Below are 13554 nucleotides of genomic sequence, written 5' to 3'. Positions count from 1 at the left end.
CAGGGAAAGAGGAAAAGGAGGTCACACCAAGCCTGTAGAGCACCACGAGGAACAAAAACAGAGAATCCCAGGATGGAGGGACGGCACCAAACTACGGCAAAGGAGCAGAGGCAACACAAAGAGACCCCAGTGTGGTGTTGCCAGATGTGGTACAGGCTCCAGAGGTAACCCCCTGCTGATTTTTAATCCAAAATCCAGGTCCTTGCACAAAGCCCAATCTGCTCCTCTAAGTTGCCGCAGTAGAGTCACATCGGTGAACTGGTGACAGTCTCCCTGGCAACAGCGTGACGTCAAACTGCAAAATGTGCATTTGCTGCAGGTTCCACTAGATGGAGGAGCCAGGTCTCCCCCTGGCTCAGTGGCCTCAGGTGCTCAGAGGGTCAGCACTCCACACCCAAATTCATTTTGTGCAAGGGAAGGTGGAAAAAAACCCAACAAGACGCATTAAGAGAAAAATATGTCTGGTCAGGGGAGGAATATTCAGGAAGAACAGAATGTGGGTATGAAGCAGCAAGAGTTTTCCTCATTACTTTTGTTCCAAATATGTTTTTTTCTGTAGGAATTTGTGATTAAAAAAAAAAAAACCCAAACCAAAGACCACCACATCCATTGGAACACGTGTGCGTTATGAAACACAAATTCACATTTTAATGGCTGCCTACCCACAGCCGAGTGTTTCTCAACAGAGTAAGAATAAATTCACACATCTGTGCATGTGTTCAAATACAGAAGCAGCAGAAATATCTCTCCAATTTTCTCGCTTGGAGAGCCTAGGGACTCCTAAACTGTGATTTTTGGTGGCTGGTGGCCTACAGATCACTTAAAGTGCTCAGAAAACTGAGGAGGCTGCCTGGTTTTTGCTGTTAGTTTTTATTAGCTAGAGGTGAAAAAAAACCAGCTGAAATACCTGCTCACATTTCTGCTGTATGTGGTGGGTTAGGCAAAGCCAAGACCTTTGCCTGCAGCTGCCCCACAGCCCACTCAAAGGCAATAATTATGTAACAGGAGCCCTCAGCTTCCAATAATTTGTCACCAAGAGGTTTTGCCACAGAGATGTGACACAAGACCTGCCCCAGAACTGAGCAGCAGGGAAGGGAGAGAAGGGGAAAAAAATGCACTTTGAAACAACACCTAAATCACAGCAGTGGGAAGGGCAAGAATAAGTTCATGTGAGTGTGTAAGTCCATAAACATTTCAACATGGAAAGATTAATGACAGAAGTTAAACATAAGTAGCAAGTCATTGTCATAGTGAAAAGAAAGTCCAGCATCAGAGAAATTTGAATGAGATTAACGACAGTAATAGCACAACCATCCAGTCTTCAACAAGAACTGCTCGGTCTTAATTTTCAATACTATTATGAGAGGCTGCTTGAAAAGTTTTTATGATTTGTAATAAGAAGATTGTGTCTCCAGCTTCCTTGTTAGGCAGATTAACCACCTACTGCTCCCATGTAAAGTGGCCAAAAGCCAGCTTCTCACCCCCCTGGGTCCCACTGTGCTATTACAGTCTGAGAAAGAATATTCCTTAATCCTAGGTCTGGCAGTCTGAGATCTGTATTTCAAGAAAAACCAAAAGTAGGGCTAAAAGATACATTTTTAAAATACCAGAACTTTTTTTTTTTCATGGAAACCACGAAGTACATTTAAGATGCTCATTTTGCATTAGCTGAGTGTCCCTCAAAAATACCATTTCTTAATATATACAGGAACTTGGAGAATATACAACTTGAAATACACACCTCTGCCATTTCAAGGCCTTCATGACAAATCTTTGCAGCCTGCAGAGCAGCAAGGCTGGGTTAAGCTTACCTAATCTAAACTATTACCATCTTCTGTATCAGAAACCTTATTTAGTATCAAATAAAATGGTATGAAGTCGTCAGAATAAGATCAGTGTTAAAATGAAATACACATCACATCCCATTTGGCATCTTTTATCTAGTGCAAGCCCACACATATTATGACCACAGACCTGTAACATCTCCAAAAGAGTTTAGATTTGAAACCTTCACAGCAGAGTATTTTTGTAAGTCCAAATGAAGAACACAACTTTGATCAAAGTAATGGTAATTTCACCAGAATTTATAGTTAAAGGTATATTTTCAGCTCAGTTCTGTCAGATACCACGTTCTCAGTGGTTTCTAAGCAACAATATAACTGAAAAACACTATAGTTCACAAGCTCTTGTATCACATAAGCAGGGAAATGGGAGAAAGGCACAAAACAGTCTGCTCAGTAGCTATTCTGAAAGTCTTGGTCTCTACAGCAACTGTGGGATTAAACCATAAAATCTGAGATGTCAACACATTTTTTAAACAGCAATTAGCTAAGTAACTATCAAAGGAACAAAGGATTCTTTAGGCTCATTTAACAAACGCCCCTCTTAATTCCCTTGGAAAAAGTTAATGAAGAAAGATGTCTTTGCCTTTGCAACAGAATAGATTTTTAACCAGAAGAGCAATGTACCTACCACCACTGTTTGTCCAAACTATTCTACAGAAAACTCTTGCCTCTAATGTGTAGTCCCTTAGTAATAAAAATATATTAGTTCACTTCTCTCAGGATAAAAAAAAAAATCTTCAGGAAGAGCTGTTTGCTATTAAATTCCAGCCATTATCTGTGTATACATCACTGACAGAGCTGTTCAAATATTTTCTTTAAGTGCTTATTATTCTCCCTCCTTTTTAAAAGACCAGAATTGGAAGAGCAGAACAGACTTTTGAACGTTCTCAGAGGGAAAAATGTTTTAATTTAAAAAACCATTTGCATGAGAACTGCAAGCTCAGCACACAAAAGTGAAGAACACAATTATTTATGCAATATAACAGATCAAATGAGATTCACTGCAGGTCAGATTAAGGTCACCCAGTGCCTCAATCCTTTTTCAGCTGGGCATGGTAGAAATGGGTGCTTAGGGAATTTTGTGCTCTCCTTGTTTTCATACCAGTCTCTATCTATGTACTTGGAACAATCTAAGTTTTAGTGCTTCCTGCACCTAACATTCATGCAGAGGATGTATTGTTATGTTTAACAGCCTTTAATGGATTTCTCTTTCACATCTAATTGCTTTTTGAACCTGTGCCAATTTTTGGCACCTACCTCCACAAAGTCCCACAATTTAACTGTGCAGTTCAGGGGTGTGGTGCAGCCTTTGTTTTACAACCACTGCCTGACAACACGAGAGCTAAAGAGCATCAAATGAACATAGGAAAGAGAGATTCATCACTCTTTATTCATTCCCTCCACACCATCTTAGACTTTTACAGATCATTATTCCATCTTCCTCCTCCTGATTCTTTCCAGACAGGAGAAATTAGAATCTATTTGATTACTCATTATGAGGAGACAAAGTAGCTTCCGCTTACTTACTGGAACTCAAAGTTCCAATACACTCGAGGTACTCACTACAATAAAAACCTGTCAGGGTTATAAGGTATGGATGCTCCAAATACCATGGAGACACTCAAGCTTCAGCCACGGTGCAGAGTTTATTAAAATAGGAACACACCCCAGTTTGTGTGACACAAACCAAAAGGATTTTCAAGATCTGGACATCATTATTCCAGGCATTAAAAAGTCCTGAACATGTCTGACTGCTTTTTTCAAGTGAAAGAGAAGCTGAAAGGCTCTCTGAGCTGACAGAAAACTCACCTTCATTGTATGGCTGGGGATTGCCAATAGGCCCAGCAACCTGATCAGCAGTTTGCAAGACAGTCACATCCATCAGGATAACCACTCTCCTACAACACAGAACAGACAGTAAATAAAGACTCTCACTCCCTCTGCAACATCTCTGAATATCCTTTGAAGCAGGTGAGAAAACCAAGCATTGAGAGGCTGATTCTTTGGATGAAGGACGTGGGAGACAAAAGCTCTCCACTGTCAACTAAGCCCTCTCTTGAGGGACAAGTAAGCTTGAAACAATATCACACTGCATCAAGGACAGCTGGCTGAACAGCTACCAAAAATAGCTTGAGAAACCACTGTGTTTTAAAAGCAGCAAAACCATATGAGATTTTTATTCCCTGCCTCAAAAGTTGTCTTCTACCCAAAATAAAAAGAAAAAAAAACCCCTCAGTTCGTATCCTGCTAGGCATATACACAGTTTTTCTGTAATAGTTTCACCTGGATCCCTTCTCATTTTGCAGTATCCCATCTCCTCAAATTTTCCTCCTATCCTATTTCTTTACATTGTAATAAAAGACCAGGTTCCACAACACCTAAGTAACAAGGTATCATCACTGTTTCTTTTCAGCAGCAGATAATTTTAAGGAAGCTTTGTACAAGTATTTGGAGTATTCCAGCTGGAGTTGGGAGTATTGCAACTGGAAACTTTATATTACTAAATCACTGTACCAGATACACCTGATCCCACTAGAGTCACATTCTGCAATTTATTTCTTCTGTTACTGCCATGGACTTTCCCTCTCACACCCTAAAGCCTGAGTATTTTCACATAATCCCAACCAAAAGCTCTTGGCCTCTGTTTAGTCACAAAGCACAGAGCCCCTACGAGTGCAGCTGCCTTTCTGTAGGGCTGTACTTAAAGATTAACACAAATACCTTCCATCTTTCAGGCTGTTGACAATGAATCTGTTAACCTGGCAAATACACCGGGCTGACAAGCGTTCCTGTTCCACCAGGGGGTTCAGCTGTGTTGCCAACATGAATGCTGCAGGAGAAGGAAAATATTGAAAGAGTTCACCATTCCAGCTTTAAAAGGGCTGGCCACACCTTTTCCAGCCAGTCAAGTATTGCTCTGGATCTACAGCTTGACAAAGAAAACAGTGCAACTGCTAAGAAGTCACCAAAACTGGTTATAAACTATGCTGTATTTATTCCCCACACCTCAGAGTGCAGTGATAGCTAGAATGATTGTATAGCAAAGAACTGAGAGGAAGATTAAACTAAATTGCTTTAAAATCAATGTTATATGTATAGGTTTCTGTATTTTCATTAAATCCTGCAGCAAGTTGATTGCTTACATTTCACAGAGTTCCAAAAGTCAAAGATTTCACCTAAACAACAAAATGAAGTTGCACACTCCAGAGTCTGTGGCCCAGTGAAAAACCACAATCTCCTTCAGTATTTAACTCAGCATTTTGCATCAGACCAGGAACTTTATCCCCCTTAGCATCTCCACAAGAACAAAAACCTCACTGCAGCTTTCCATACTCACAGGAGAGGGTGTTCACCCCATCACTCATCAGCACTCGGTAACGTGGGGGCCCAGTCCCTGTGGCAATAGCCCGTGTATTCTGCAGGGAAAAAAACCCCCAAGGCTGTCAGTTCACAGCACTTCAGAAACTTTTCAAAACCAGAAAGTGACATCAACAACAAGTGATTTATCTAACTGGCTTTTTCGAACACTAATATCAACAGCACAGCCCAAGTAATGTAAAATCAAATTAAGAGAACTCAAAGCAGCCTTGCAGAGGAAGTCTGGCTGCACTCAGGACACCGGGAGGGAAATACTCACGATGACTTGCAGCACGGGCTTGGAGACTTCCTCCCCTTGCATTATGGCCTGGAGAAATGAAAGAGACACTCATAAACATGCTACCCACAGTGACAGAAGCACAGAATCAATGAGCTTGGACATCTGAGCTCATCAGGCCAAGCTACCAAGGGTTGTAGCCAAGGAGTTTGAGGAGGAGCTGCCGTGGAAGAGCCAGGGACACGGGTGTGGCCATCACCCCTGGTGAGTCGTGATTTTAAAGAGTTAAGATTTTAGGTAAGGGTTAGAAGCAATTCATATTGATCAGGATGCAAGTTAAATAAACAAACGATAGGTTAATGATTATTAAATGCTTCAGCTAGAGCTAACTGTTGTATTGTTTGCCATTACGTGCTTGTTTATAGAAGCAAGTGGAGTAAGTGAACCGTTATAAGAACAGATTGAAACTAGCAGAACAATGACCAGCACCTGGATTTTGTATCAATCACGAAGCAGGGGACCTTGGATTGTGCCAGAGGGTCACAGAAACCTGACCAAGACATTCCTGACTTCATCCTTCAAGGTCACTGACCCAATTCGAGACCACCGACACAATCCAAGAGAAGAATTGCACACAAGTGAAGGACTGATAGCCTCATTTTAATACTGAATGGAGATGGGAGGTGCTGGGGTTATGCATATGTACTATATGCAAGACTTTGAGAAATAAATAGAGAGCAAGAAACTTTGTACGGGGCTGCCACGTCTCTAGGGGACTAACCCCTATGTGTATTAATAAACATACCGCTTTCTAACTTAATTAGTTAGACAGTCTTTGTCCGTCACCTTCCGTTTTAACGGCTCGCTGGACCAGGCCCTGCTCCGGGCCTGCTCCTCCCCTCGGGCCCCGATGCCCAGGGCCGGTTTTCACCTCCCACTCTGACCAGGGCCAGGTCCACCCCAGCCCACCCGAGCCGCTCACCGCGATGGCCCCTTCGCTCAGCCGCATGCTCATGGTGCCGCGTCCGCCGCTGCCGCCAAATATCCCTGCTGCCGCCAAACGTTCCTGTCGCCGCCAAACGTTCCTGTCACCGCCAAAAGCTCCCACCGCCAAAAATTCCCGCCGCCGCCGCTGCCAAATATTCCTGCCGCCGCCAAAAATTCCCGCCGCCGCCGCCGCCAAAAATTCCCGCCGCCGCCGCTGCCGCCACGGCCTCCTTCCGGCGCCGCCTGACGTCACGCCGTTCACTGCCCGCCAGCACACCGCTCCTATTGGCTGCCCGGCGCCGTACGGCGGAAGTGTCTCTGTATTCCGTGCAGGGATGCTGCAGGGCGCCGCCATGGCAGCGATGGCGCTGCCGGTGGCGGAGTGGCAGGCCCGCACCGCCCGGCTCTGGGCCGCGCTGGACCCGGCGCTGCGGGAGCGGCTGGCGGCGGCTTCGCTTCACGACGCGGTGCGGCTGGGCTGCGACCTGCTCCGGTGAGCTGCGGGCGGGGCAAGTCCAGCGCAGGGCAGCGAGGGGGAGTGAGGGACTGGAGCATCTCTCTTAATGCGTATAAATAAAGAGGGGGGTGTCAAAGGATGGACTAGGCTGTGCTCGGTGGAACCGAGCCATAGGACACGGGGCAACGTGCAGAAAGTGATACCGGGGAAATTCCATCTGGATAAAATTCCACCTTTCTACCTGACGGGAGGTTGGAGGGCGGCCTCGTGTCCCAGGCTGCTGGCGGTAGGAGAGAAGACATAGGCTTAAACTTCACTTCAGGAAGGTTTAGGTTGGACGCTAGTAAGAATTTCTTCGCAGAAAGGGTGATGAGCGCTGGAATGGGCTGCCCAGGGCGGTGGTGAAGTCGCTGTGCCTGGAGGTGTTCAAGGAAAGCTTGGACACGGCATTCAGTGCCATGGTCTGGCTGACAAACTGGGGCTCTCCATGACCTCAGAGGTCTTTTCCAACCTAATTCAACCTGTGATTCTGTGAACATGAGGAAGAACCTCCTCCCTGTGCGGTGACCATGCACCGGCACAGAGTGAGAGTGTGGAGTCTCTGTCGCTGGAGATATTCCAGGACCCTCGGGACACAATCCTGTGCCACAGGGATCCTCCTGCTTGAGCAGGGAGGCTGCACCAGATTCCAAACTGATTCTTTGGTGCTGATCCGTGTCCCACAGGAGTGAGGAGGAGGAGGAGGCAGCCCTGGTGAGGTTGTGCCACCGGGCACGCACGGACAAGGAGCCGGAGGCCGCGAGCTGGTACCGGGAGCAGGGGAACCGGGAATTCAAGCGGGGCCAGTACCGGGCTGCCCTGAGGCTCTACTCCAAGGTACGTGTGGCATGAGGGCATCCCAGGGAAGGGGTCCCACAACACCTCCCAGCCAAGGGGATCCCTGAGGGAGGGTCCTGCAGACCCTCATGGTTGAAGGAATCCTATGAGGGGCGAGGAGCATCTCCCATGAGGGGCACAGAGCAGCTCCCGTGAGGGGCAAGGAGCAGCTCCCGTGAGGGGATCCCCAAGGAGGGGACCCTGAGGCAGCAGCAGTTCTTTTGTCTCTGCAGGCAGCATCCCACGAGCTCCCTGGGAGCCCCGAGGTGTCCGTGTGCTTTGCCAACCGCTCAGCTGCCCTCCTCCACCTGGGGCACTTTGAGGTAAGTGGGAGCCAGGGCAGCACCCACCCCACAAGGTGCTGGGTGCCCCTGAGGTGTTTGCTAGAACAAGAGACAGCAGATCAGATGTGCTCCCCAAGCTGTGCTTAAAGCATCCGTAACTCAACTTGCTGAAGGGCTCCTGCCTCGTTTCCATGGCAGGATGTTTTATTTGGGCGGCAGGTTGGTTATGCACATGGAATTTGCTGATTAACACACAGAATTCTTCCATGAGGCTGTCTTAGGTGGAATGAAAGAGCACGAGCTGGTTTTCAAGTCAAATTAAAAGGCCTTATCTTTGTTCCTAGGTTTGTTTGGAAGATATTGCCAGGGCTGAAAGCCATGGCTATCCAGACAGGCTGCTGCCCAAGGTCCTGCTGCGGAAAGCTGAGTGTCTGCTGTGCCTGGAGAGGTTACAGGAGGCACAGGATATCCTCAGAGTGCTGGAGAGTAAAATTGCTCTGGATGGAATCATGACTACTCACCTGACACGGCTGAAAAAGTTAACTCAGATGAAGGTTAAATTAGGGAAGAAAGAGAGGTGTCCAGAGCCTGCACAAAAAGCACACGGTGGCATTCAAGGGGAGCCAGAGATCTGGGAAGAGAACAACAGAATTTCAGGTGCATCTTCATCTCTGAGCCTGAGGTTTGATGCAGAGAGAGGACGTCACTTGGTGGCCTCCCAGGACATCGTGCCAGGACAGAGCCTGGTGAAAGAGGAGGCGTTTGTGAGTGTGCTGTGCCCTGGGGAGAGCCTTCCCCTGCAGGACAGTGACACAGCGTGGGACACTCGAGCCACCAACGCAGATCTTTACTGCCACCGCTGCCTGAGGCAGCTGCTGGCCTCGGTGCCTTGTCAGGGCTGCAGTTATGCCAAGTACTGCAGCCAGGGCTGTGCAGACACGGCCTGGCAGCAGTACCACAGGACAGAGTGTTCCCTGGGAGCGCTGCTCCTCACCCTGGGGGTCTTCTGCCACGTGGCCCTGAGGACTGTGCTGCTGGCAGGATTTGCAGAGGTCAGCAGGCTGGTGGCGTGGTCCCACCGTGGGGACAAGAACCTTCAGAACCCTGAGGCAAGATGCAAACCTCTGAGTGATGCAGGAGCTGGTGGCAGAGGTATCCCTGGTTGTGGCAGCAATGGTCGGTACCAGAGTTCTTACCAAGCTCTGTTCCACCTTTTGCCCCACACTGAGCAGCACAGCCCTGAGCACAAGTTCCTCTGCACTCTCAGTGTGGTAGCTGTGTGCAAACAGCTGCAAGCAGCTGGCCTGGAGGCTGCTGTGTTGAATCAGGAATCACCTCAGCAGTGGTCCAAACCAAAGACAAGTGAAAAAACCTCAGATGAATTGTCCCCAGAGCTGAAGACTGTGGCAGAAGCAATGCTGAGGCACGTGTTGCAGCTGCAGTGTAATGCACAAGCAATCACTGTAATGCAGGAGCTGGGTAAGATAAAAAAAAATTAAGCCCCACTATGTTGTCACAGAATGGTTGGGGTTGGAAGGGACCTCTGGAAATGATTCAGTCCAAATCCCCTGTGCAGGCAGGGTGACCTGGAGCAGGTGACACAGGAACAAGTCCAAGTGGGTTTGGAATGGCTCCAGACCTCCCTGGGCAGCCTGTTCCAGTGCTCTGCCACCCTCAGTGGAAAGAAGTTTTTCCTCATGTTGAGGTGGAGCTTCTTGTTTAATTTGTGGCCTGGCACCACAGAAAAGAGTCCATCACCCTTCTCTGACACTTGTATTTGAATATGTATTGATGAGATTCCCTTCTCAGTCTTCTCCAGATTAACCAAGCCCAGCTCCCTCAGTCTCTTCAGTAGCTCCTCTCTCCTTTCCTGAGGAGCTCAGGACTGTCCCCTCCTTGCCCGTCTTCCTTGTGTGAAGTGAAGAGATTGAATTATCAGCTGTAAAAAGCTCCCATTGCAGATGGAAATGACTTGTTTAAAATTTAATGGCCTGTCCCATGCTGGCCTGTTCTTTGGTGCACATGCAGAGCGTGTTTGGTTATTATTTATTGCAGCAATATACCAGGAACCTTTCTGCTGCTGCCTGCAATCGGTCACGGTGCTCGTTGCAGGAATTGTGTGGGTTTGTGAGCATTCAATCTCAGCCTGCTTGCTTTTCCTCTGTCTTCAGGGCCTGGAGATGGGGCTGTTGTAGATAAGAAGCCTGTGAGGCTGGCAACAGCCTTCTTCCCTGTCCTCAGCCTCCTGAACCACTCGTGCTGCCCCAATACCAGCGTGTCATTCCATGGGACAGCTGCCACTGTCAGGGCATCACAGCCAATCTCAAGTGGCCAAGAGGTTTTGCATTGCTATGGTAAGCCCTAATTCTGTGTTTGTCTCATTCACCTCTCCTTATGATGCTGATGGGTATTTATATCATAACTCTCATATAATTCTCATCTAATGTTGCCAGAGTCTTTGTTTAGCAGCCTTGACCAACATTTCATCTCTTGAACCCACTGTTAGATTTTCACTCTCCAGTTGCGTCCTCCCCAAAATATCCCTAGTCCCAACTGTAACAAAAATCCATTTATTCTGATGTTAAGAACTGTGGCTGTTGAGAGATCTCAACCCTTGCCACTCTTTGCAGGGCCTCACTGCTGCAGGATGAGGGTTGCTGAGAGACAGCAGCTTCTCAGTCAGTATTTCTTCGAGTGTCACTGCCAGGCGTGCCTCGAGGAGTTAGAGCCTGGTGCCAAGAGTGTGGTGTCCATCAGAAATTCATTCTGCTGTCCCAAATGCCAGGCCCAAATGCAGGTAATTCTCCATAGTTATGATTGTTCAACTTCCTGGGGTGTGTAAGGTTCTGTCTGGGAAAGCCGAGAGGTAAAGGCCTCACTTTGATCCCTGCTCAGAAGCCAAAAGCACCTGCTGAGTCAAGACAGTATCTCACTGTTGCTTATAAAATCAAATAAGCTGATAACAAATTATAACAAAACCACTTTGTTTAATGAATACGACTGAGAAACAATTTAGCATCTCTATAACCCAGAGCTAATGCAGATGAAGAGTAAGCTCTGAGCTGAACGTGAGCAGGAACAATCACAGGGGTGATTTCCACAGGGGGAAGAAGACACACTTTGGTGTTCAAACGAAGCTTGTGCAGCCTCAGCCAGCAGAGATCACCTGTCTGGCTGTTTACAGGACCTTCAGCAACAGATCAAGAAAGCTTTAGACCTGCTGGGAGTCGGGAAGGCTGGTAAGGCTCAGCTTTGTGCCCTGGGGTCAGGAGCTGAGGAGCCCGGGTCAGGACAGGAACCATGAGATGGCACTGTTGCTCATGCCATTGGGCTGCTGTGACATGTGGCCTGGTGTCCCTGGGGACTCCAGCTTTAGATTTTTTTTATACCCCCCTGATCTGAGTGTTAATCTAAGTCATATTGTTCTATAGTAAAGTAATTAAATCAAAAGAAATCAGGGTAACACTGGAGTTGGGCATTCCCAGGCCTTGTTTTCCTGGAGGGAGTTGGGCCAGCACGTGTGGAATGAGCAGAGGTGCAGATGAAGTCGGTGTTGAACCCTAACCAAACCCCAATCAGCTGTGTAACATGCAAAGATGACATTGATTTTTTTTTTATGGATCATGGAAAACTGGAGACTGGCCACAGGGTGAATTTTATAACCTTTTTTTTTCTAATAGATCAGGCTATCAAAATGCTCCTGAAGTGTCAGATGGATGCTGGAACCTTCTTGTCTCCAGAGCATTTGCTGATGGGAGAGATGGAGGATCATCTGGCACAGGTCTATGCTACTCTTGGTATGGCATTGTCCTCTCACTAGCCCATGTTTCCTGAACTTTGAATTTAACATGACTAGCTTTTTGTTGGACTGGCCCTCTCATTTTTTCCCCTAGTTTTGTCAGCAGGGCTCTCAGAAAGAAAACTTGTGTTTCCAGCAGCCAGTGAACAATACTGTTCTCTCATGTTCTTTTAGATTCCCTGTCCTGGTTCTGTGGACAGAATTCACCAGATTTTGATTATTTCTGCCAGATTCTTTGGGTGGCAATAGCTCTAGGAAGTATTTATTAATTTCTCATTGTCTTGTTTTGCTTTGTTTTTCCATCAGGGAAATGGCAGGAAGCAGCCAGACACCTGAAGAAGAGTATTGAGATTGTGGAAATGCACCATGGGCCATCAAGTGTGGAAACAGGCCATGAACTTTTCAAGCTGGCACAAATCCTCTTCAATGGGTGAGCTTGGTTTCACTCTCTGTCCCTGCCCTGCACCACTCCTGTGTGTCTGACACAATATCAAGGCACCTTGAGGGTGTCTCACAGGACACAGGGCAGTCTAGCACAGGTACTCCTTTAGGAATCTGTTTCTTTCTTTTGTGCCTATCTTTTCTTCTCTCTGGCTCAGTTTATTCCCTGTCCAATTGTTTTATTCTGTCAACTCATCACCTTTGGTGGTTATACCTCAGTTGTATAATGCTGCTGACATCTTCTCAAAGAAGGGAATGAAATTCTCTTGCTTTATTGGCAAGGAAATCCCCTGACTGCTCCTGAAAATCTCCTCACAGCAAACTCCCTTTAACAAAAATAATTTTAGCAGGAGCTGCAGTGATGAAGTAGTGAGTTCCTATATACTCAAGGATAATGTTTTCAGGTTTTGTCCATCTCCTCACTGTTCCATCCCCCTCATCCTCCCTTTGCAGCTGAAGCAGACACACTTTTCCTGCTGCTGGAAGGCAGGGCAAGGTGGGATCTGTGGCCATGAAGAGGTTTAGCTTTTTGTTAGGGAGGGCTTAAAGGTTGTGTAAGTCAAGAAGCTGAATTAAGTATTTTGCATGCTCTGTTCTTATTATCTTCCTATTTCAGATTTGCAGTTTCTGAAGCTCTGAGCACGATTCAAAGAGCAGAGCGGATTTTGTCAGTGCACTTTGGTCCTCAGAGTGCTCAGATCCAGGAACTACAGGAGATGAAGGCCTGCCTGTCACAGCTTCCCAGAAACATCCTTCAGAGGACTTAATTTCCCTGTCAAAGGAAGCTGCAATGTGATCTTTCATCAAAGCTAAGTGTCATGTGGTAAGGTAGTCATGTAGTACAAGCTGGAAAATCATGTGTAACAGCAACTTGAATGAAGTCTTGAAATGCTCTTTAGTGAGCCTGTTGTAAATAAAATGACCAATTCTAACGTGAGAGGTGTGTGTGTGGTATGGTGGGAACAGAGGCTGTTGTATAAGTTCTGTGTGTGGGTTGGAAGCAAATGTTTGAGTTGCTTTTGTGTGAGATGTGACTCTCCCCTGTGTGGTGCCCTGAGCATTATGAATGTACAGTCATCCAGAGCACGTTGCCTTCTATTTTTAAATACTGTGAGGCACTTTCCTTCTTGCCAGTGTGAAATGGAAATGGTTGGAAGGGGTGAGGCCTGAACAGCCTGGGAAGTGCAAACTTAGAGTCTAGAAAAGGCACTGCAGAACTTGGAGGGCTGGAGCACAGGTCTGTCAGTAATGAGGGATTCAGATTCAACAAC

At 46.9% G+C, this 13554-nt stretch overlaps 2 protein-coding genes across 3 annotated transcripts in view; one reads left to right on the top strand and one right to left on the bottom strand.

Annotated features, from left to right (window-relative positions):
* The window catches only part of RPA1 (replication protein A1), a 23327-nt gene extending 16772 nt beyond the window's left edge, over window positions 1-6555 (bottom strand). For both annotated transcript variants that reach the window (XM_063402591.1, XM_063402592.1), the window contains exons 1-5: window positions 6422-6555; window positions 5482-5529; window positions 5182-5260; window positions 4566-4674; window positions 3654-3742 (exon numbers count right to left, since the gene is read on the bottom strand). In XM_063402591.1, coding sequence (XP_063258661.1) covers window positions 3654-3742; window positions 4566-4674; window positions 5182-5260; window positions 5482-5529; window positions 6422-6454 — 358 coding nt within the window. In that variant the 5' untranslated portion in view covers window positions 6455-6555. The remainder of the gene's footprint in view (window positions 1-3653; window positions 3743-4565; window positions 4675-5181; window positions 5261-5481; window positions 5530-6421) is intronic.
* Window positions 6447-13554, top strand: SMYD4 (SET and MYND domain containing 4). Its single transcript, XM_063402590.1, has 10 exons — window positions 6447-6919; window positions 7609-7759; window positions 7993-8082; window positions 8388-9522; window positions 10215-10397; window positions 10674-10840; window positions 11147-11282; window positions 11724-11840; window positions 12149-12272; window positions 12900-13554. The coding sequence occupies exons 1-10, from the start codon at window positions 6447-6449 to the stop codon at window positions 13048-13050; spliced, it is 2727 nt and encodes a 908-aa protein (XP_063258660.1). The 3' UTR covers window positions 13051-13554.

Source organism: Prinia subflava, chromosome 8, assembly GCF_021018805.1.
Source record: "Prinia subflava isolate CZ2003 ecotype Zambia chromosome 8, Cam_Psub_1.2, whole genome shotgun sequence".
NCBI lineage: Eukaryota > Metazoa > Chordata > Aves > Passeriformes > Cisticolidae > Prinia > Prinia subflava.
This window is presented reverse-complemented; position numbering and strand designations above follow the sequence as displayed.

What these genes read in the sequence shown, in the direction of transcription:
- SMYD4 (XM_063402590.1), top strand. Translation starts at nt 6,447, where the DNA reads ATGCTCATGGTGCCGCGTCCGCCGCTGCCGCCAAATATCCCTGCTGCC. An exon ending in TCCACCTGGGGCACTTTGAG is followed by an intron (nt 8,083 to 8,387) that starts GTAAGTGGGAGC and finishes CTTTGTTCCTAG; the next exon opens with GTTTGTTTGGAAGATATTGC. An exon ending in GCACAAATCCTCTTCAATGG is followed by an intron (nt 12,273 to 12,899) that starts GTGAGCTTGGTT and finishes TTCCTATTTCAG; the next exon opens with ATTTGCAGTTTCTGAAGCTC.